General features: G+C 41.5%; 2 protein-coding genes and 1 long non-coding RNA gene across 6 annotated transcripts; 2 read left to right on the top strand and 1 right to left on the bottom strand.

The window, feature by feature from the left end:
* Positions 1-252: 252 nt before the first annotated feature.
* Positions 253-8030, top strand: POLG2 (DNA polymerase gamma 2, accessory subunit). 2 transcript variants are annotated; one of them, XM_063351688.1, is made up of 8 exons: positions 253-1040; positions 1470-1596; positions 1745-1850; positions 2231-2404; positions 3457-3597; positions 4484-4564; positions 5150-5250; positions 6168-8030. In XM_063351688.1, exons 1-8 carry the CDS (start codon positions 332-334, stop codon positions 6331-6333), a joined length of 1605 nt encoding a protein of 534 aa, XP_063207758.1. In that variant the 5' UTR covers positions 253-331; the 3' UTR covers positions 6334-8030. The 2 variants fall into 2 exon arrangements, with proteins under 2 accessions (XP_063207758.1, XP_063207759.1); XM_063351689.1 differs by lacking the exon at positions 5150-5250 and having other exon boundaries at positions 6168-6295.
* On the bottom strand, positions 6115-13805 carry MILR1 (mast cell immunoglobulin like receptor 1). Of its 3 annotated transcripts, XM_063351693.1 has the most exons (10): positions 13547-13607; positions 12602-12702; positions 12467-12511; positions 11354-11641; positions 10741-11025; positions 10140-10253; positions 9614-9703; positions 8474-8533; positions 8070-8129; positions 6115-6237 (listed from the first exon to the last, which is right to left on the bottom strand). In XM_063351693.1, the coding sequence occupies exons 2-9, from the start codon at positions 12633-12635 to the stop codon at positions 8077-8079; spliced, it is 969 nt and encodes a 322-aa protein (XP_063207763.1). In that variant the 5' UTR covers positions 12636-12702; positions 13547-13607; the 3' UTR covers positions 6115-6237; positions 8070-8076. The 3 variants fall into 3 exon arrangements, with proteins under 3 accessions (XP_063207763.1, XP_063207761.1, XP_063207762.1); XM_063351691.1 differs by having other exon boundaries at positions 8070-8126; positions 12602-13805; XM_063351692.1 differs by lacking the exon at positions 10140-10253 and having other exon boundaries at positions 12602-13805.
* Positions 10276-22104, top strand: LOC134523162 (uncharacterized). The gene is made up of 7 exons (XR_010073246.1): positions 10276-10505; positions 10815-10991; positions 11540-11662; positions 13793-17107; positions 17692-17784; positions 21416-21512; positions 21844-22104. It is a non-coding gene; the product is annotated as an uncharacterized LOC134523162 (long non-coding RNA).
* The last annotated feature ends 13 nt before the right edge of the window (positions 22105-22117 follow it).

Below are 22117 nucleotides of genomic sequence, written 5' to 3'. Positions count from 1 at the left end.
AAATTTCCACTGCTCAGATGCGGCCTTGGGCCCCCGCCCGCCGCGCGGCGACGCGTTACTTGAACTCTGCTCTACGCGGCTTCGCACCGCGCAAACCAACGCGTGGCGGCTCCGAGGGGATCCGTGTGGGCTCTTCCCCTAGAAATCCTCCCGTGCAGCTGTTCCCACGAAGGGGAAGGGTAGGGTCCTCGCACACCCCCGCTCCTCCCCCCAGCCCACAGACTCGTCCCCGCGTCGGGGCGCTCGGGGCTGCCGCGTCCGAACGGGGAAAGCCAGACGCTGCCGCCTCGGCCGGGGTCCCGGCTGCCGGGGCTAGGCGGAAGGACACGAAATGCCGGCGGCGGAAGAGCCCCCGCCGTGCGCAGGAGAGCGGCCGCCCCTGGAGCGAAGGAAGCGGGGGCGGCGGCGGAGTGCCAGCGCGCGTGCGCGGCCGCCGTCTGTCCGCTCGGCCCTGAGGGCACGCGGCGCGTGCGCAGTGACCGCCCTGTCCGTGATCCCCCCCCCCGCCATGAGGCGGGGGGAGGCGAGGAAGATGGCGCTGGGCTGCCGCCAAGGGGGACGGTGGTGCGGCCGCGCTCCCTGGGGGTCGCCCGCCGCTCGAGGGTCGGAGAGGGTGGAGGCCGGGTCCCCGTCGCGGCCCTACGCGGCGGCGGCGGGCGGGGAGGAGCTGCTGGAGGTGTGCTGGCGGCGGCACTTCCTGCGCGGCGGCGCGGAGCGGCGGCCGGCGCTGGCCTGGCGGGACTACCTCAGCGGCTGCCACCCGGGCTTCGGGCCGCTGGGCGCCGCGCTGCGGGGCAACCTGGCGTCCCAGTGGTGGGACTCGGCTCTGGCTTTCCGAGAGCAAGTGCTGGCGGTGGATGCCCCGCTCCACGGCCCGCCCGCCGCCGGCGCTGCGCCGGCCGGGCAGGGGCTCCGGCTGCTGCGCTCGGAGACGCTGCGCGAAGCCCTGCGGGGCGGGGGCTGCAGCCGGGAGCCCGGCGGTCCTTCTCTGGAAGAGCTGCTGGGGCGCGCGGGGGTGCTTCGCGAGAGCCTGCTCCCCGGTACGTCCCGAGCCCGAGCCCGTCGCCGCGGGCTGAGGCGGGTCTCTCCGAGCGCTGGGGCCCGCTCGCGTTTTTCTTGATGGGGGCGAAGCAGCTGCGTTTAAGGGAATTTTCCAGTTGGTGTTGGGGCGCTGGGAAAGTTTAATCTGCGTGCTGAGAGCCTGTGTGCTTTTCAAGAGCCTGAGCAGCTCATGCTGAAGTGCACATCGGATGCTGTCCCGTGTAATTCGGGGAAAGGCACGTTAAAATTGCAGTGTCAAAAGTACCTGGAGGAATCGGGCTACAGGCTGCTGAGCTAATCTTTGAAAAACATTAACGCTAGTGGGACTGCACATACAAACAACACATGTATTGCATTAATTCTCAGTTGAATTAAAAGAATAAAATTTTTCCTGTGACTACTAGAATTAGCGATTTGTCTTTTGACAGGTGCTTTGGCACAATATGCTAGCTGCTTAGAATTGGTGAACAAAAGGCTGCCTTGTGGCCTCGCTCAAGTTGGAGTATGCTTTCACTCTATTCCAGAAAGTGAACACCACAGCAAAACCCCTGTCAGGTAGAGTAATAGAGGGATTAATCCCTTTCCATATGTAAACCAACTGTTTGCATTTGTTTCACTTTTGAATTATTTTTGAATACTGTCTCTTGCTTTTTCCCTGTTATTTTTGAAGGAGTTAACTTGCTGACCTTGCTATTGTTTAAAGAATAGGCGAAAGGACCACGTCTTCGCTTGCATGGTTTAGCTCTCCCAGAACTGCGGGACAGTGGCTCGATTACTGGTTACGCCAGAGACTCCAATGGTGGAGAAAGGTAACAGCCCATGGGAAACGTTGTCTGCGCTGTTACATCTCAAAGAGGGGGGGAACAGACACCCTGATCGGTTTTATGGTTTATATTGCTAGCCGGTTCTTGTCACTGAAATGCGCGTGTTTCTTGTGAGAAGTGGAAAAACTACTTTAGTTTATGACGGACCTGTTAAGTAGTTTATAACATGACTTGCAGAAAGGCAAATGGTTTGTGTTTCAAAGTGATTTGAGATCAAAATGCTGTAAAACAACAGAGATTTGGGCTGCAATTTATAAAAATCTTTTGCTGAAAATCACAGACTTCATGTTGCATTACAGACTTGTTTTTTTGTAGTTAATACAGCATGCACAGTAGTGATCACCTCTTACATGTTTAATTTTCAGTTTGCAGTAGGCCCGTCTAACTTCAGCAGCAGTGACTTTCAGGATGAAGAAGGAAGAAGAGGATTTAATTTACATTACAGCTTTCCTTGGGGCACAGAAACAATAGAAACTTTGAAGAACCTTGGTGATACTGAACTGTTACAGATGTATCCAGGGGATAGTTCAAAATTACTTGTAAGCTTTACTATATTAAAAAGTTTTTTGATAAAGATAACATGTGAGCGAAATGGTTTCTTTGATGGTCCAACTGCTTAGCCTATGACTATCTTTTTCTTCTTTTGTTGTAAAAACGGTATCACTGATACTCTACAGTCAGACCTTCATTTTCAAAAGCAGATAAAATAATGTTTTGGGTTTGTTTTGGGTTTTTTTTTTGCAAGGAGTTAATTCTTCTAAGTTAGAAATGAGCTATTTTGACAAGACAGCTGTTGTCAGTTGTGTAGCCTTTACCTGTATCTGTGAGTAGGTGTCGAGACAAATTCAGTCTACGTTTTGCAGTGTTAAATTCGCATCAAAAAGAACCTGTAAATGTTTTTTCTTTCGCTAGCTTGTCCAGTTCCGTATATGTAGAAGTATATGTGGATGAGTGAATTATGAACACTGTAAATGGCGTTACAGAAGTTACCACGCTTGGAAGGGGGAATGCACCAGTGGGAAACCTTTCGAGTGAATATGCTGGAGAGGGACAAACTTCTAGTGAATGGCAATGTTTGAAAAGTCAGGCTGAACAGTTAAAACGAGAGTAACTTGGTATTTTACCAGTAAATTGCAACTTTCTCCTCCCTGGGACAGTCCTGTCTGCTTTTCCTGGTTTTGCAGCTTATTTCTCTATGGGAGGCAGAAGACTGTAACGTAACCTACAAAACTGTGGGTTACATAGTGATTTCTCAGAACGCGGGGACAGATCCCTGTGGTCACTGGAAAGTAATTTCCAGACGTCCAAAAGAAAACGCAGAGTTCTGAGTGTATTTGCCATAGATTTGAATTTATGATTAGAGAGGCAGGAGAGGAAAATAATTCCATCCTGTTCCGATCCGCTTTCCTGGTGTTAACAGTCCTAGCTAGTTACTGTTATGCTTTTAAGGTTGCTGGTAACTTTTAAAAATGTAAGTCTGAACGTATTTAAAATGTAATAAGGGTGCTTGAGCTCAATGTCTCATACATTTAAAAGGCCCTTTGAGACAGTAGTTGAGGTATCCCTGTGTGGTTGTTTTTTTTCTCTTCAGGGTCGAGATGGAAGGAAGAATGTTGTTCCTCATGTTCTCTCTGTGAGTGGAAATCTGGACCGAGGAGCGTTAGCGTACCTCTTTGATTCTCTACAGCTAGCTGAGAATCCATTAACAAAAAAGAAAAATTCACAGAGAAAGGTAACTTTCTGTAGAAAGCGTCAGGAAGAATGGATGATGGAAGGTCATGTCAGGGCCAAGGCAGGGCAGACAAGGCAGGTCTAAGTACAAACCCCACAGACAACGTGGTAAATTCAAGTGTGGAAATATCTCCCTTTTCCACATTTCCATCCTCTGTTCCCTTCCCCCAGAGGTGCAGACAGAACACTTCTCACTGGTCGCAACAGGCTGGCCCCGTGGGACTGCCTCTGCCGCCCTTTTCACCTGCATAGGCAATTTTTCTCTCGTTCTGAGGTCACCTTTCCTGTTTTACCTCCTCTCTGATGAGACGTAGGCTCTTGCCGTGCAAGTGATGAAGGAGTTAAGAGGAATTGGAACGTAGCTACTGTTGGTGGGAAAGAGGAGTTTGTCTCTTCCAGCGGCATTTGAAGGTTTCTGAGAAGAGTAGAAAAAGCGGGTCACGGGTGGTAGGGGGGCATTTCCCAAGGACCATCATTATTTCCACTTTTACCCTGGTTTCTTGGAGTTAGAGTGCTCGTTTTCAGACAGCACTTGTTAATCAAACAGCCATTTGGTCTTCAAGAACAGGCAGTAGATTGGTAACTGTCTGCTGGGCTGTCTCTGATCACTCTGGCTTCGTTAAAGACGATGGAGCTCTGCTAACAAAACTTCAGCTCTTTTCTGGGGCTCGGCCAAAATGGACTAATTTCTGCCATGCTAACCAAGCTGGCATGTGTGCTAGGTATATAAAATACAGCTTGCTTCTAATTCAGGATTTTGTGCTATGAGAAATGTTTGGCATGTTTAGAACCTTAATTTCAGTGAAAAAATTTAGTATTTCCTAGTTCTGTTTAGAATTTCACACTAAATGCATTTGGTAATCTGTTGCTTTTTGTAAAATTATTAGGTACTTAAGCTTCATCCTTGTTTAGCACCTCTTAAAGTGGCCTTGGATGTAGGAAAAGGTCCAACAACGGAGCTGAGACAGGTATGTTGTAAGAAAGTATTTTAACTTTGAGCATTGACTTTCCTTGTAACCTGTTTTCATTGGGGAAAATCATGCTGCTGCTTTCATTCAAAGATTCATGGTTGCAGGGATTTCTCTGTGCTTCCGCTATGCAGCTCGTGAGTTGTAGCCGAAGGAGTGCGCTGCAGAGGGTGGGTAGTAGGTGCCTTCCTTGCGTTAGCACACTGCTTTCAGTACTGTTAATAGAGTTCATATTTGTTCCATGCAAAATTAAGGAAAATAAATAAAAAAAAACCCTCTCAACTTAATCTTTCGGGATTATTTTAACGCATGGGTCACATCTTCGGAAGGATTTTTTAAAGTTTTTATTTAAGCCAGTTATTAAGTCAGCCCTCACAGAAGGGAGGAAAATTACACTGGAATGTTTTTAAATAGAAATGGAGATCTAATTGCCCAGCTGCTTTCTACTTTTGAGATTCTTTCAGCCAGAAAATGAACACCAGCTAGGAATGCTAATACCACACAGTGGAGTTTTAATGGTTTCTTTGTAAAGGATTTCAAACCCTGAAAGTCTGTCTTTTAAATCTTGTTTTTAAATAAACACAGGTTTGTCAAGGATTGTTCAATGAACTGTCAGAAAACAGAATTTCTGTATGGCCGGGTTATCTTGAAACTGTGCAGGTATCTCTGGAACAGCTTTATACAAAGTAAGGAGAAACAGTCTTTTGTAAATTAAACTATGAAGGTGAAAGATGACTTTCTGTGGACTAGCGAAAATATGCCTGTTTTCAGTAAGAAGTCATCGAGTGCAGTAACCACATGACTGAAGGCGTGTATCCCGAACTATAAACTTGGATTCAATTAGTTTTATTACAAAGAGCAAAGTCAGTTCATTTTTAAAATTAAGTGAAGTATAAGCTTTTCACATGTTATTGTTGTTTCTCTGGAACTGTGAAGTGCCTGTTAGAGACTCTCCTATTGAAAATAAATTTCTTAAGATGAGTCATAAGCTCGCAGAAGTGTTTCCCACCCTCACCCCCCATTCGTGCATCTGGGCTGGTTCTGGGTTTCATTCTTAAGTACTATTTCAAATAGCACACTGTATCTAGTCCTGAACTTAAAACTTCTTCCAAGTCTGGAACCATTACTATTAGCGTATGTGATTGGAATTATTTATGCAGATAAAACCTGCTGTTCCATTTGAAGGTTTCATAGGTGATTTGTTGATCAGGAGTGAATTTTGAGCACACCACTGCTCATGTCAATGGACCTTGATCATATTGATGAGTATTTTTTCCCCAAGAGAAAATAAATACGACTGTTCATATACAGTAGTCTTCAAAGTAAGCCTTGCTATTAAATAACAAAAAAAAGGTATATTCTGCTTCTACAAAAATATTCTTGTAATAGGTCACTAAATAACATTCTTTTTATGTACTAAAGTAACTAAATAATTTAAAGAAATGTAATCAGGAAGGCAATGAACGGCAACAAGAACACTGGTGTCTTCACATGGAACTTAGTGCAGCATAGCAGAATAAATATTTACAGCTTACGGTCATTTGTACATATCTGAGTTCGTTGTACACCAAAAGCAGTAACAGTTGTACGCTTTTCTTTGCAGGTATGACGAGATGAGCGTTCTCTTCACCGTCTTGATAACCGATTCCACCCTAGAGAATGGAGTGGTCCAGCTGAGAAGCAGAGACACAACCATGAAGGAAATGATGCACATTTCTAGGCTGAAGGACTTTTTAATTAAGTATGTAACGGCAGCCAAAAATGCGTAAACTTAAATTCATTGAATAAAAGGCATTTCTTAAACATCTGTGCCTGAAGTGACTTCTGTGGTGTCACGGACTCAGTGGTTTCTCTGCAAATAGTTCCACTAACACTTGGCGGTGCATCTGTTTTCTGTCAAATGTAGACCATCTAGGTCTTCCAGGTTACCTTGAAAAGAGGGAAGGGACAAACTTCTCCCTCGTTAGCAGGGTTAACCATATTTTCTTTCATGTCTTCAATTTTACTAGCTTATTGAAAATACTCCATTCTAACCTAAAAACTCATCTTTCATCTGTGTATTGCTGACACAATTATGGTCTCTGCCGTAAAATGGTATTTTGTATAAAAGACTTTCAAATCTTAAATGTTTTAATAATGTCAGTATCTTTCTACTGTCTGTTTGTAGAATGTATTTTAATCACATGGCCTCAGTTCTTCAACATTTAAGCTATTTCATCTTGCACTCGATAAACATAAAAATCAGAAATATGTTACCAAGAGTAACAGAGGAAATAAATTGTAAACAGTTTTTGACAAGCACTTTTGTAGACAAAAGAAGTCTGTACATAGAAAACGGTGGAAAAGGACTAATGTGTGATCATATTTATCCTACAGCTAGGTGTTGTAGTCAAAATCAGATACAAGAGTTTGTACAGATATGAAATTGAGTGATTCTGATCTGTAGAGGGTACTATGTGTGCACAGCTTTTTAAGTCACTGTCTGAAAGCGCTTTAAGGTGTATGCAACGAGGCATGCAGCCCCTGAGAGTCATTGATACCATGAAACACAGCAACTTGCCTTAAAAATTTCTTCTGTTAATGTGGTACTTATTTAACTATATATGGGTTATTTGTAACTGCTATACACTAAATAATATAACTTGTTGCATGGAGTAATAATGCTAGATACAATGCAAGCCTAGCATAGCGTGGCTGTGTGACTTCCTGAACTTGTGGAACTCTACATAAGCTGGCTATGGAATGACATTAAAACAACCCAGAAACATGTAAGAAACAGCCTGTAGCAGGATGCAGAATTTGTTTTTTCGAGTTAGCTGTCCCAAATGTTACTTTTAGCATCCTATCCCTACTCTGAGAGCTGAAGTAATGTTGAACTGAGAAATTGCCATCCTTGCTGCCTGGTAACAGCAGGTACAGAGGCCAAATACAGATCCTCAGCATGTGCCTAAGAGGGGAACACGGTTGGGTTGGGTTTTTTTGGTTTTTTTTAATACTTGACTAAAGCCTTTTGATTATCTCATGTTTGTGTACAATCCAGTTTCTATTTCAGGAGAATTGTTAAATGTACAGGAACTTGGGTCTGTGTGAAAGCTTTACATCATTTATTCCGTTCTGCTTATTCATGAGATGCATGTAACGCCAGACATACATTGTGTCCAGCAGGATCTTACCTGACAGTGACGGCATTGTTTTGTTTCATTGTGTTTTTTATTTGGGCAACAAGCTGCTGTTTGTCTAATGGGATTGCTATTTGGGTCTTTGTTAATTCCAATATTTATCTGTTCTGCTTTTTCTTTTAAGTTGAAGTCCTTAGAGATTATGACTTGGGATTTTGCTTGCTAGTAGAGAACGAGCTATATTATCTGTCTAAAAATAATAAGGCCAGGAAACTAGTATCTAAACATCATCTCTTTCTGTGCAGATTTAGTGGTACGTATCACATCTGAGGACTGAAAGATTCTTTAAAAATACATGATTAAGTTAATCACAAAAGAGATTTTACCTTGTACTTAGTCTCCAGTGAAGACTGTTGAATAGACTGTAGGGCATGCCGCCTTCTCTGCTAAAAGCCAGAATAACATAATTCGTAATTCCTTTTTTTGGTGCAGGTACACAAAAGAAGAATTAATATACCATCAGCAATTTGGTCGCTAATAACATCTCCTCCATGGTTTCATAATGAAGCTGTTGAATTTTTGGGTCATAGGATGGTGATAAGCTTTTTATTTGGGCTTTTTTTTTTTCTTTTTTTTCCCTAAAAAAAGTCTTATTTTAATTTCTCTGTAGTAAGTAAGCAGTTTCAGTATGTAACTGCTAGTATCTAAACCCTGCCTCTCCCCAGCAAGATTCCCCAAAACCGTATTTGTGCTCATTAGATGTTTCACAATTATAGATCGAGGTTTTCACCTTTTTCATCTTCTCTTCTTATAATAGGAAAGTTGACGTATTCTTCTGATGTAACAGGCTCTGGAGTGAAGATGATGAACAGCAATTAAATCAATTACAAGAGACTGACCAGATCTTTTTTTTTTTTTTTAATAATCTTGAAACAAAGCAGCAGGATTCCGTATTGAATATAAATCTACTGTGCTTTAGCATTCCTGGGCCTCACCAGAGCTATTGTCACTGTCCTTGCAGGCTGTGTGGGTAGAAAGCTGATTGATATCTGGCTGCAGCGAGCACCGAGCTAAGGCAGCAGAGCTGCTACCATCCTGTCTCCTACAGGAACAGGAGGGCAGATTTGTTCTGAGATAATGGTCCCCCTTTTGATATTTAGAAACAGGAAACATAATACCTTTGCTGTTGGTTTGTTTTGGGGGTTTTGGTTTCCCTTGAAAATATTGACATTCACATATAATGCAAGTGTAGAAAACTACAAGTTAATGGCATGGTGGCTTTCATGTAACATCTTCATTACTGTGCGTTTTCTGCAACTGAAGTAGTACAATGTCTTTATGTAGGTCAGTTGTTTTGTTGTCTGGCATTATTTCATAATTTCAGTTTGAAGTGACTTTGAGTCTTGTTAAAGTTAAGACACCTGGAATGAAGAACTATTTTGTACTGAACAATTTTGAACAGAATGCAGAAACTATGTAAGTTTTACTTTTCTACAACTTGCATGTGGCCCACTTTTGTCTCTTAGTAAATGGGCATCGCACCTCTGATCGACTTACTATCTTTAATTTTCTTTTCCTCTGTTATGGCTATTTCAGTCCTCACCATGAGTTGCCGAATGCAATTCTTCATTTTACTGCTGTTTACAGTAGATTTTTGTGTAGAACTTCATTTAACTAGTTGCAGTTTTGGTTGCGTGGGTGCCAGATAGTGCCAAACATGGATCCTGAGAGACTTAAAATAATGCCTCTGCCAGGCACAGTCAGTAGGAGTGTTAGCTTGCCCACCGAGTGGTAGTAGGAGTCCCCTTCCATTGCTTTTGCAGTACCTGAAGAAATTTGCCCATCCCAGCTACAAATGGTATAATAGCGTTCTTCAACCAAACTCCCACAAGTAAGTTTCATGGCTGCACGGGGAGTAACATGAACTTACCAATCTCTGTGTATATGACGTAGCTTTCAGCGTCTTCTGCATTCACTGGTGAAGTAAGGCCAGTTGAGGACCTGGTAGACTTAAGTTTTTCTGTAAATTGTAAGAGAAAAACATGCCTATAAACATATATCATTTTTTCTTAGAGGGAAATAAACAGCTCCATGATATTTTTTTAATACTTGGAGATCTTATTTTCATGATAAAAACTACTCCTTAACTAAGGGCATTTTAAATAGAATTTCCTTTCTTTACTAAGATCAGTGACGTCCAATTCCTTCCAATATTTATGTGTATTAGATTAGATTACATGTTGCTTTGCTTCCCCCATCCCAGAGCTGCCATCGAAAACATAGCTCAGAGGTTTTGCCTTGTCAATGTCTTGTTAGGTTCCTATGCTGGCTAAGAGGAGACTTGGCAACATCCTAAAATATCAAGAGCATAACTCTACATGTAACATGATGTTCAAACACTAAAATGTATTGACAACATAAATGAGGAAAACAAAACAGACATTCAAATAACTCACTTGCTTTATATGAGGGAATTATGAAAAACGGAATTGCGAGAGCAAATCCTATTATGAGTAGTAGTAAGATCAGCCCAAGAGAAATTATCAGGGGTTGAGAATGGCTTCTCTCTTCTGCCAAAAAGAAAAAAAAAAGGTGTTTCTGCAATGAAGTGTTGTTTCATATTCTAAGTATTTTCTGTAAATTAATATCAAGACTTTGCATTTCTTTCAGCTTTTGGATTAACTGTGGTTAATGTAAAAGTGCGCACTGCCACAGCAGAAGGAAGGGAGCTTGCTGGTGCCAGCAGACTCTCCCTTTCATAGGACCAGAGAGAAAAATGAAACTAGACTCTCCCCAAGGTGGACAAGGGGTCTCTTGTAAAAGTAAGTCATCCTTCATGGTCACTTCAACTTCTCCTACTATCTAGGCTGCATGGAATTCTATCTTTTTTGCATTAATTTTAAAAACTCTGATTATTTTTGTATTGTCAAAAATCATATTTTGACCATTACGTTTCAGGAACAAAATTTCTGGCTAAAAAAACTTGCATTGTTACAACCTTCTGAATTTTGTGTGGTCCCTGTTTATCAACAGTGGTAAACTTTCATGCATGCGCACCTGCTACTGTAAAGTTGAAACTGTTGCTGTATTTTGTATTATTGCGAAAGCTATTTCCAGCTCTGCATTTATAGGTTCCAAAGTCACTAGAGGAACTGATATATAGAAAAATCACAGCTGCTTCCCTCTTGTGCATCTTCACTGGGGGAGAGATGTTTTGTTTTCCTTTGAAGAAGACGTATGTGATAGGAAGAGAGCCGTTCTCCGAGAGGCAAGACAGGGTCACATTCTGGCCTTTCTTTGCTTGAGAGGTGGGTGAGCTCAGCACTGGTTTGGAAATTGGCTCTGTAAAAAGAAAACTGAAAGGACTGCATCACTGAGTACAGGACGAGCTCCAAAGGAAGGCTCGCAGTTAAGCAGCAACATTGGCAAGTGAGACAGGCACTGAGGATGGAGGGCTGAGTGAGCCAGACAAGAGTCACGCTGCGGACTCCTAATGAAATCCTAGGGATTTGCCATAAAGTTCAGCTCCGCAATCAAGGCAGGTGCACACTGCAGTCCAAAACAGTACCTGCTGCAAACAAAAGCCTGATGACTGCTGCTGCTGCAGATGCATCGCATGGCTATGTGCCCCCAAAATAAATGAGCTGAGAAGGTATACAGCCAGACATACCTATAAGGGTGAAGTTGAGACTGTTGCTGTATTTCCCGTCACTGGAGGCTTTATTCTCAGCTTTGCATTTGTATTCACCCACATCACTGGCAGAGTTGATAGTCAAGTTAAACAAAGCGGGGGTCAAGTCTGGCCTGTTTAAAGTGGATACCTTCTGATTGTGCTTAAACAATGTGTATGTGACAGGTGGAGATCCAGAGTCTGAGTGGCAGGAGAGGCTCACGTTCTGGTTCATCACTACATTCAAAGTCCTCTGAACAGACATGAGCCTGGGATTGGACAGCATCTCTGGAAAGAAGAAACTTCTGAGTGAGTTCACTGCACCTATCATCCAACAAACTCAGAATTTTCCCAAAATATGTTGAGGACCAGGCTATCCTTATTTCTGTTGAAACAGGTCATTATTTTATTTTTTTTCCACCTTTGGTAGTGGGCAACACAACTTTATATTTTTCAAAATCAGTGTGCAGCTTCAAACGATGAAAAATGCATGTCTTCAAGCAAAAGAGAGCATGTACACACGAAGATAACTGATGTATCCGGATGAACTAACAAAAATACTTTTGAACTACAGCAGCAATTAAAATAATAGAAGTATAAAAGATAACCATAAATATAATGGGATGTTAATCGTAGGAGAAAGTAACCTTATATGCTAGTTGAGAGGTAGTACATGAACCTGAAAGTAAAAGCAGTATTTTATTTGTGGCCATATGTAAAAAGGCAGAATTGACCTTCTGAATACTAGCAGCAGGAGCCTTGACAGTCTATCAAATTAGTTTGCTTTTACGAGATTATACAAATAAATTTGTGATAAAAACTCGTACTGTATTTTCATAGAAAATAGTAATAAACTAGTCATGACTAACATGAATTATGACACTTAGAGGGGAAAAAATACGTTTTAACAACTTAAAGCAATTTTGACTGTACATACAGGTCAGCAAAGAGACAGCTGACTGTAAAGAAACTTGTAAACTGCCTCCCTGCACAGACAGGGGCAAAAGATTTAATTTTACATGAAGTTTCTGGACATTTTTAAATCCCTCCCCTATTTTTTTTGTTAACAGTCAATTTCAACACATAACCCGAAGTCAAAAAAAGAGAACCTACCTTTGCCATTTGCTGTAGTTTTCTGAATCTGATGAGACATTTGAACTAAGAGAAGAAAAGAAAGCTTTCAGACAAGAAACAATGGTTCTTGTTTAGAAAGATTTGTAATATGTAAGAAGTATGTCCTTGGCTTACGGTAGGAAAACAGCAGAATTGTAAGAAAAAACATCTTCTTGACACTGAGCAGGGCAGCTGGTGGAGATCTTTGAGGAGTGGCTCTAGGGGTTGAGGAAGTCCTAAATATGGAAACAGCGCTGATCTTTACTGATGTTTGTGTAAAGACTTTTGTAATATTCCACTTACATTTAGCCTATGGCAGACAGAGCAGTGGTCAGAAGAAAAAGCTGTGGAGTGAGGAACAGCAGTTTGGGATACAACCAAATGTTATTTAAGATGTAACTGACATGATCAGCAGTTTTTCCATGTGAAAAACTGTGTGGTGGAACTGTGCTGCCATGCAGTATGCAAGACTGTATATAATCTTTCCTGCACTGCTCTTTACAAGTGAATGAGATCACTGATTCATATCAAACAGTCACACATTTGCTGGAAATAATGCAAGTGATCATATGGCTGAGAATTAGGGAATACGTGCTACCGTTTTTTTTTTTAGCAGCAATGTAATTTAAAAAAAAAATCCAAAACCAAACAACAACAATCTATAGAAGTTTTAAGATGCTAATAAATACTTATAGCTAGCCAGCTTGTTAGGGAACTATTTTGGTCGAACTTCGATTATTAAGCTGTGAGGAAGGGAGATCTTGTACTAGAAAGTACAAATCTCATCAGGAACTTGAGTTCAACACCACTGCAGAAACGAATTTGATGACTAATTTGGTCATCTAATCAGTAATACAAAGCTACATAATTATCGCTACAGCAAGTAGACGTCCTTTATTTGTCATCCTCTGGGTGAAGTAAATGCGATCTTAAGCTATACATGGGCAATGCCTTCTGAAGAACTCTAGGCCCTGTTGTATGTGAAGAAGTGACTACTTATACAGACTTACTTACATATACATATATATAAGTATACATACTACTTAAAAGCGTTGTTGTGATCTTTGCCTTATTTCTTACTTCTTTGTCTCCAGTTTCTGAAGGTAACAAGACAAGGCCCTCCTGAGTCCGTCCTCTTCTGTATAATGCAAAATCCCTCTCAAGGCCTGCTCTGTTTCCTCACAGTTTTGTAACTTCCTTCCTCCTTGTTTTGCTTGTTTCGTTTAATTTCTTTTAAGATAACCTCCACCCTACCCTCACAAATGTTTCTTCTATGGAAATGCTGACAACTAACCACAAGACTGGAATTTTTTTTTTTTTTTGCAGCTGGCAGGAAGCAACTGTAAAAATGCAGCTGCTGGGAGAAGAACCATGAGCGCTCGTGCATCTTCCTGTTGTGGGAGCCTGTTTTTTTGTCAGAAAACCACAAAAAAAGGGCCTTAAGACGCTCGCAGCTAGGTGATGGAGGTGGAGAGGTGTCCCGAAAGCTGTGGAAGGAGGCCGCGGTCTCTCCCTCCTGTCAGGAGGAGGGTGCGGCCGGCACGGGGCAGCCGCCGGGAGGCCGCTGAGGGCTGTGGCGAGGAGCCCCCGCCGCCCGCGGCCGCCTCCCTCGGTGCTGGCGGCGGTTTGGGTTGTTGGCGCCGGCCCGCCGGTGGCTGCGGGCGATGAGGGGGCCTGGGCCTTCCCCCGAGGCGCGGGCAGGGCGGGTGGGAGGCGCCGTAGGCTGCCGGCTCCCTCACACACAGCCGGCGGCCGCCTGCGGAGGGGTCACGGAGCCCGCCAGCCGCCTCCCACTCCTCCTGCTGCGGGGAGCCGCTGGGGGAGCGGGCACTGAACGCTTTACTGATTCGGTGTGTAATAGCGAGTAGTTATTGTGAGCTGTGACTTTGACCGTAGAAAAGAGAAGTTTAGTTGTCACTAGGATCTCTCGAGGGCAGCAGCTTTAAATAACGTGTGTGCAGGCAGCGTGGTTGGTCCCCTCAGGACACGCGGCCTGGGTGCCGAGGGACGAGGGGCTGGTTCAGAAAACCGGTCTGCGTTTGGGACGGGAGGAGGGCAATTCCAGAGCTCTCCGTGCCTTTCTTGGCTGGTTTGGACTCTGCCGAGCAGCCCTGCTCCCGCGCTCGCCTCGGGAGGAGATCCTGCGGTTCGGTGCATCTGTGTCCTCAGTGCTTGTTTTGGTGGTTTTGGGTTGTTTTGTTGAGGTTTTTTCCCCTTGAAATTTGGGTTTAGGGGCTGAAATAGGAGGGAATATGTTTTCTTTGACACATCCCGTTCATCTCAACTATACATGCAGGATTACAGGGAAGAGCTGTGTTTCATTTAACATTACAATAGTTGTGCATAACTATTTCAACTGCTCTAATACCTGTTTGCTTCTCGACTTTCATAATTGCTTTGCAGAGCATTAATAGAGATACTTCTTATGTAAAAAGATTTTTGAACCGTTATGGTAGAAGTTGGTAGCTGAGGCTTACTGATGAAGTTTGTATAAAATCCAGACTGCAATTGCTAGATCACCACTGGGGGAGTAATAATATGTCCTGGTTAGAAAATGGGACTTCAGATGAAGTTCATAACATAAATTATTAAGTTAAGTAGATATAAAGAAGCTTACAGAAAAATTTACTTGACTACTGAGTCCTATAAGGGCAAGGAAGGGTTGGATGTACTAAAATTTCGTTAAAGCGTAATCCAGCAGACTGTGTGTACTCATGGGAGTTGTGCATGCCAATGATGCATTCTTATTCTCAAGCACTACTCTTAGAATAACACTTTTAATTTCTGCTGGTTTATGTGGATATAATTGTGATGAGTATTCAACAGATCTGAAGGTGGATAGTGTCTTTATGGCGGCTTTGTAAAAGGCTTTAAGGCAGTACTTTTTTTCCACGCGTGCTGGAAGTGTCCCAGATTTAAGAGAATGAGCTTCATTAAATCCTGTAGTATTACTCCGAGGCAAAATATTACTGTCTTATTTTGTCCTTCAGCAAGGAGAACATATGGCATCTGGTTGGCCATACGATCAATGTGAAACAGGGAAAAAAGGCAGAATTAGCCCTTGGCATTACTTTTCTGTGAGGTTTTGAATACTGACTTTACCTTTGAACACTAGTGCATTAATCGTTTGAAGAGTGTCCTAGATAGTAGTAAACAAAGTTTACTTCCATGTTGATTGTTTTTTTTGGCAGAGTTGGCCATCAACTTTGGACTAATATGATGTTGATCAGTTCAATACGTATACATAGAGTTCTATAGCATCAATAAGATACTGTGCGAGCTTCAAGTTCCCTTTTTATTAGACTTACAAGTTTCCTGCCTGGAATTAATGTGGTTCTATATGTAGGAAGACCTGAATAAATTTAACAAAAAGTAAGGAACAGAAGTCATCCAGCCAAAACAAGTAAGTTAAAAAGTCTGAAGGGGAGGTGTGTGTCACTTGGTGCTGTGACAATATTCTGCCTGAGGCAAGCAGGTGGAAGAGAATAAGAGCCAAACTGAGCTTTCATTCACAAGGTCAATTCTTTGACTTGAGAATGAAAATAGCGTGAGATAGCATTCTGTAGTAAGGCTGTGAAGGCCTCACACTGTATCTGTCCTATTCTAGGCTTCCAGGGAAATTTGCATGTTTCAGCAGAATTGTTAAAGTTATTCCCACTCCCAGTTTCTTACGCTGAGAGGTCCTCCGTTCTGGAAGAGCATCTGCTAGGGTAGATGTCTGCAGAATGCTTTGCTAGAAATCGCCATATACTGACAGTTATGTCTGGTGATGAATTAAATTAAGCCCTTCCTTCTGTTTTGTCTGAAAAAAGGTTTTACTGATATGGCTAGATCATCACAGAATACCGTATTTTAACACTCCTACTCAAAATGCCTGGGGCAGCAAGTCAGCAGTTTATTTTAACTGCCTCGTATTTGATTGTGAGGAGGTTGTTTTTCTAGAGGACAAGTAAGAGTGGAAGAGGAAAGGATCTTTTCTATACGCAGTTTTAAGATAGTTTTAAATTTCTCGCGGTGATCGTCGGGTTCTGAATGCAAATTTTCATGTAGTGAATGAACTGCGAATTGCAAGGAACATGTCAGCAGGTGAAAGGTACTTTTGGGTACCCAATTTGATTAACTTCACAGCTCCCAAGTCCCCCAAAGATGAAATACTTTAAAATGGTACTTCTTCCCTCTGCCCCCTTTCTCCCTCCCCCCCAAAAAAAAGGAAAAAGAAAAATTTTGATGAGGCACAAAAGACTGAGGTTACTAATGCATTTCTCTTGCGATAAATTCTGACATCTCTGTCTGAAAAGTATTCCAGACAAATGTGTTCAGGAATTGGTATGAGAAACTACAGGTTAAAAAAATGGACTATGCTCTTAATCGTCATTACAAACTCATAGGTGCAATTTTAACTTCAGCTTCCTCACCTTTGGCAAAAATTAACTTTTTTTTTTTTTTTAACTTTGAATGCTTAACATACTGAATGAAAAAAGCGTGAAAAAAAAAAAGAAAGAAGAAACCTGCAAGGACTATGTCTGTTTTCGAGCCCTTTTCAGACTTCTGTTTGTGTGCTCTGAGGAGTATCTCCCCTTTGTGCATCCTAACCAGAAGTTATCGGGAGCAGCAACGGCTGTGTGTGGACACCTGCTGCAGGTCAGGAAGCAGATAAATTTTTCCTCTTGGTTTGTGTAAAGTCTGCTGAAAGATTTTCTGTCAGCTTGGATCAGCTTGTTGAGTGACTACCAACTGAATTTTACTTATGAAACTGATATGGAATAATGCTTGGAGACTCATCAAGCAATACAAAAACAATGGGAATGTACAGAGAAGGAAAAATATTTCCAGAGTTAATTCAGTCTCCAGCCAGAAGGTTCTGACCTTTTCTCTGGCACTGTCCATACTCTGCAATGGATATTATTGCAGAGCTCAAAGCTGTTTTTCTGCCGCATCCAGCAATGCTGGATGTTAAGCAAAACAAGTGCAAATTCTGGTATGTTGCCAGATAAGCACAGAGTGTGATAGTGACACAGTCTGTGATGTCTGCTTCTAATCTGAGGAATTTGTTAACCCAGTAGAAGACAGCAGTTAAAAATGTCTTCAAGGTGTAGAATCAGTCATTTACGCATACTACTGGAACAGAGAAAGTTTGAGAGGTGGTATCAGAGACCACGATCATAATGTAAACCAACAAATAGATTCCACACCTCTGAAAGAATAAATTTCTCTCCTTTGTCTAGATGAATTTCTAAGGTACATGAAAGTGCATGCTACATGAAATACAAGCCAAGACTTCAGATTCCCAGTGTTAATTTCAATGTTGCACCATATCGGTAAGGAAGTCTAAAGCCAAATAGCAATAATAAGCTCCTCTTGTATTCAAAAGCAAGATTTCAGCGATATTAGCTCATTATCAGCTTCCTGCTTCCTTCAGTTGCTTTTCCGGATCTAATTTATATTGCCATTTGGAGTAGGTGTTAGATATCATTAATCATAGGTTTAATTAGAAAAGAGAAGGGAATCTGTGCTTTGCTGTAGTGGTTATCTCCCAGCAGATGGTGCCATTGTGAAATGCAATTTATTCTGAGAGGCACAAACTTTTGGCAATCTAGTTTCTGTAAATTGTAGAACTTCCAGACTTCTGGAAGAAAGATGTTAATTTCTTTAATGTTCTTTGTAAATATTCAAATCCAGGGATAAAATTAATTTTTTTATTTTTCCCTAGGGAGGTACAGTGAAACACTTTTAAAATAAAGACAAATGATGCAAATGTCCCACATTCAAGAGAAGACAGTATACCCCAAAAAAATATCTAGAACAAACGCAGTTCATTCCCAGGTCCCCAGGGATTTGTCTAGACTTGTGAAAACAGCAACGTTTGTTATAATTCTATTATCTATGACTATACTGAAATAGGAAGTGATAATTAAGCAAAATAGTTCACAGTTGCAAGGAACCAAAATGATTAAACGATTATAGGCATCAGGGATTGTGGGATTAGAAATCAAAGGTACTTTTCTATTCTTGATTTCGTTACAGGAAAGCTTGTGTTGACTTCAGTATAGATGGACACAGATCTCTAAATTTTTATAAATTTTTAAATAAGATTTAGAAAATCCTAAATATTGGTAGAGACACCTTTATAGCAATTAACTGTTTTTAAAATCAGTGAATTCATACAAGAAATTAAGTGGAACCTCCGTTACCAGCAACAAGATTTGATGGCCCCAGAACGCTGCCTTAAGAGAAGTGTTTTGTCACTAAATCAGTGGGATAGAAGTTGAAGGCAACACATGTAGAGACTTCATCTTTTCTGAAGAAAGTAAACTCCCATCAGGAACTGGGCGTTTGAGGCCAGGAGACAAAGCTTAGGGGCCCCGAAGATTTGCTGGAATCAGCATGTGCTCTGTGAGGAAGTAAGACGTCAGTCCTAGAGATCGGCACTGCGGTGTGCTCTCTACTGTCATGCCAGCCGGCTGGAGAGCAAATGAAAACAAACAGCTGAAATGTGGTGTGAACTCCTGGCTTCCTTTCCTGTCATAAGGGACTGGCTGAAAACATCGTATTTGCAGGGGGAAAAAATTGAAAATCTTATTCAGCATTTTTGCCCTTAGCTAGGAATATAGGCTTTGCTTCTGATTTTAGGCAAAGCTCTGCTCAGATGACAGAACTGATGGTTTTTAGGAAATGTCATACAAAAGCAAGTAGCGGGGGACACCCAGCCAGCAGAAACAGCGATCATAAATTCCCAGATGAGCACAACTTTAATGTTTAAGGGTCTAATTCATTGGGCAGTAGATTAAATGTAATGATTCCCACAGGTTTCAAAGAGCATTGCATCAGATTGTAATTCCTATTCTGTCTGCGTCAGAAGATGTGTTGTGTTTTTGAGGTCAATCCTACTTTTGCCAGAAATATAATAGGGACTGAATAGAGTTCTTTATATGACGTACAGTAGAATAACTTTCATCTTCTGTATTTCAGAAAAACGTATCATGAGAGATTACAATAAGATGACTGTTAGGAAAATATGTAGCTGTATTACTGGGACAAGTACTTTTAAGTTTAAATTCTTTAAGTCAATCTGATTTCCAGTTTAACAATGGAAGATGGTCTCAAGCCATTCTTTCATGTTTAAAATGCTTTTATTCCAAGTTTCCAAGTATTTTGGCTTAAATCCTGCAGCTGAATTTACTTCTTGGATTTTGGTCAATATCACCTAGATTTTCTTCTCCGGGGCAATGTTGAGGGCTTATCAAGAATATGACAGTCGAATCGGACTGTGAGATCTTACGGAACATCTTTCACTTGGGAGTGACATCTCACAACAGCCTTGGGTTTTGGCACCATTAAACCTTGCTCCGGACGTAGTTCATCCTAAAAGCTGTCATTTCCACCCAATTCTGAAACTAGCCTGGTTCTGAACTCAACCATATTGGCTCACTCTGGAGGATGGTGGCCCACACTCACTTTCTCCTTCTGTTGCTGTGGCCTTTGTCCCCTCCGTGGGAAAGACTGTTGTGGTTTTGCTGAGCTTTGTATGTCCTGCTGAATTCTTTTATGGGGAAAGGGGGAAGGGGGAAATCTCCTTCCTTCCTAATTTTTGTTATCAATGGCAAAAGTTGATCTAGCTTTGTTCTCCACCTGCCATGTGTCCTCCTCCTCTTTTCCTTTACCTGGCTCTGGAGACCGTTGTTGGCAACCACCCAAACCATCAGTCTTTTGTTGGTGGTGTATTTGAAACAGACTGGATTAAGCAGAACAAATGCTATTGCTAGTCAACTGGCTTACTTCTTAGTCATTAACTGCTATGACTATTGTGCCATTCTGTACTTCCTCCCTGCAAAATAGCTAGATCGATGCTTGCTCATATTGCTGATACATTGTGAATCAGATGAATGTTTCCCTCCTGTTTCCTTCTGCAAAATACCGTGCTTATATGTGTAATGCGAGAATTAAAGTACGCTTACAGCTTTAAACTATTGTTTTTTGGGAAAAATACAGTTTTCATTGACCCCAGGAGAAAAAAAAGGTGTTTCATATAAACAGTGAAGCTTATGAGAACTGTATGTCTCGTTAATAGACTTCTGTGTATGTATTTCGCATTGTTTTAAGCAGACTTTTAACAAGTAAAGGAAAGCATTGACTCTGTCTACAAAGGAAAGAATCAAAAGGATTAAGAGTTGAGCACTCTATTGTCAAGAATAACTAAATCATTACTTAGGGAGTTTTGCAACACAGAACTTGAGACACACTTTTTGAAGGGCATGATTTCAACTCAGTTTATCAAGCCTACAGACCAAGTCAGTGTTAGGGATCAAGTGGAATGACTTAAGTCTGACTTAAAAGAGGACTGATAAACTGAGAAGGAATATCCTCAACAACTGAGGTACTGAACATTGAATTCCTTAAAGTTACAGAGTAAATTTTTTCTGGAAAAATGAAATAGGTGCTTAAATCTGCCACTTCTGCAATGTCAGATTATTTATGGTTAAAAACACATTCATACGAAGTAAGAAAAGTAGAAGAGGAAAGATTGGGACAGGTTTCTCTGTAATCCTCTTGCCTTCCTTGTTCTGCCCATCTCTCCCATCCCCTCCCCATTTGAATATCAAGAAACTGGTCATGGTTATGAGATTTTGGATAATGATTACATTTTACTTTTTTTTCACAACTAATCTTCAGCACAATTCCACCTACATCAAAGCTGATGGCTACTGATTTACTTGTGTTTGGGCTTTTTTTAGGCTTTCTGTTTTCTTTAGGCTTTCATCCATAATCAGAGAAACCCCCTCCATTTTGTTAAAGGAAGTTGAGTTACTCAAGTGTTATGAATTTTACATCGGTTCCTTACTGTATCTTAGGCAGACATTTATACCAGTGGAAACTGAGGGCAAAATGCTGAAGTGTGATGTTTTGCAACTTTTCCTTCTCTGATCACATTTGTTCAATTTCTGCTTTCAGTGTTTTGGATGCAGAATTAATCATCCCTGATTTCAGTTTGGCTGCAATATTGTCCGGCTACTTATGCTATTGCAAAAGACTAAACAACACAGAAAAGGTGAGAAGATCTCTCAGGGATGCCTGAATTCAAAGTTTCAAGCTACTAGCAGATTTAACTCTCGCTACAGTGTATTCTCTATTTCAGATTGTGCCAGTGCTGCTTCAGATTTCTGCTGAGAAATAGAGCTCCAACCAGTTCTTTTCTTGTGGGGTTTAAGTTTTATGATTGTATATGTTTTGGACTGTCCTAACTACATAAAATAAAATCTTGTGCAGTTCTGTGTTATTTATATATGATGATAGTATGAGAGGTCCATCTGTCAATATTCTAGTCTAACACAACAGTAACTATGGTTTCTGAGACAATTGGAATTTATTGTGTGCCCTAGTGTAAAGCTGTTCTTCACCACAGCAAAGACGAGACACCTATAAATGGAGGTAAAGAGGAAAAATGAATGATTATGTACGTGTGTTCTCTGAAAGAGGTTTCCATGTCAGGATGAAGGGAAATATTTGCTCAAGGATCTGCTGAGGCCAAATAGCAAAGGTAATTTGTGTTCGTAAATGGTTAATCGCGACTTAAAAATACCCGTATTGACAGGAACTGCAGGATAAATGTCATTGGAACTTCTTGTTTTTTTAATACACCTTAAGAAATTAAAC

This window comes from Chroicocephalus ridibundus, chromosome 14 (genome assembly GCF_963924245.1).
Source record: "Chroicocephalus ridibundus chromosome 14, bChrRid1.1, whole genome shotgun sequence".
Taxonomy (NCBI): Eukaryota; Metazoa; Chordata; class Aves; order Charadriiformes; family Laridae; genus Chroicocephalus; species Chroicocephalus ridibundus.
This window is presented reverse-complemented; position numbering and strand designations above follow the sequence as displayed.

What these genes read in the sequence shown, in the direction of transcription:
- MILR1 (XM_063351693.1), bottom strand. Translation starts at nt 12,635, where the DNA reads ATGTTTTTTCTTACAATTCTGCTGTTTTCCTACC. An exon ending in TCTCAACTTCACCCTTATAG is followed by an intron (nt 11,026 to 11,353) that starts GTATGTCTGGCT and finishes TTCTTTTTACAG; the next exon opens with AGCCAATTTCCAAACCAGTG. An exon ending in AATTCCCTCATATAAAGCAA is followed by an intron (nt 9,704 to 10,139) that starts GTGAGTTATTTG and finishes TACAATTTACAG; the next exon opens with AAAAACTTAAGTCTACCAGG.
- POLG2 (XM_063351688.1), top strand. Translation starts at nt 332, where the DNA reads ATGCCGGCGGCGGAAGAGCCCCCGCCGTGCGCAGGAGAGCGGCCGCCC. An exon ending in CACAGCAAAACCCCTGTCAG is followed by an intron (nt 1,597 to 1,744) that starts GTAGAGTAATAG and finishes TATTGTTTAAAG; the next exon opens with AATAGGCGAAAGGACCACGT. An exon ending in GACTCCAATGGTGGAGAAAG is followed by an intron (nt 1,851 to 2,230) that starts GTAACAGCCCAT and finishes TTTAATTTTCAG; the next exon opens with TTTGCAGTAGGCCCGTCTAA.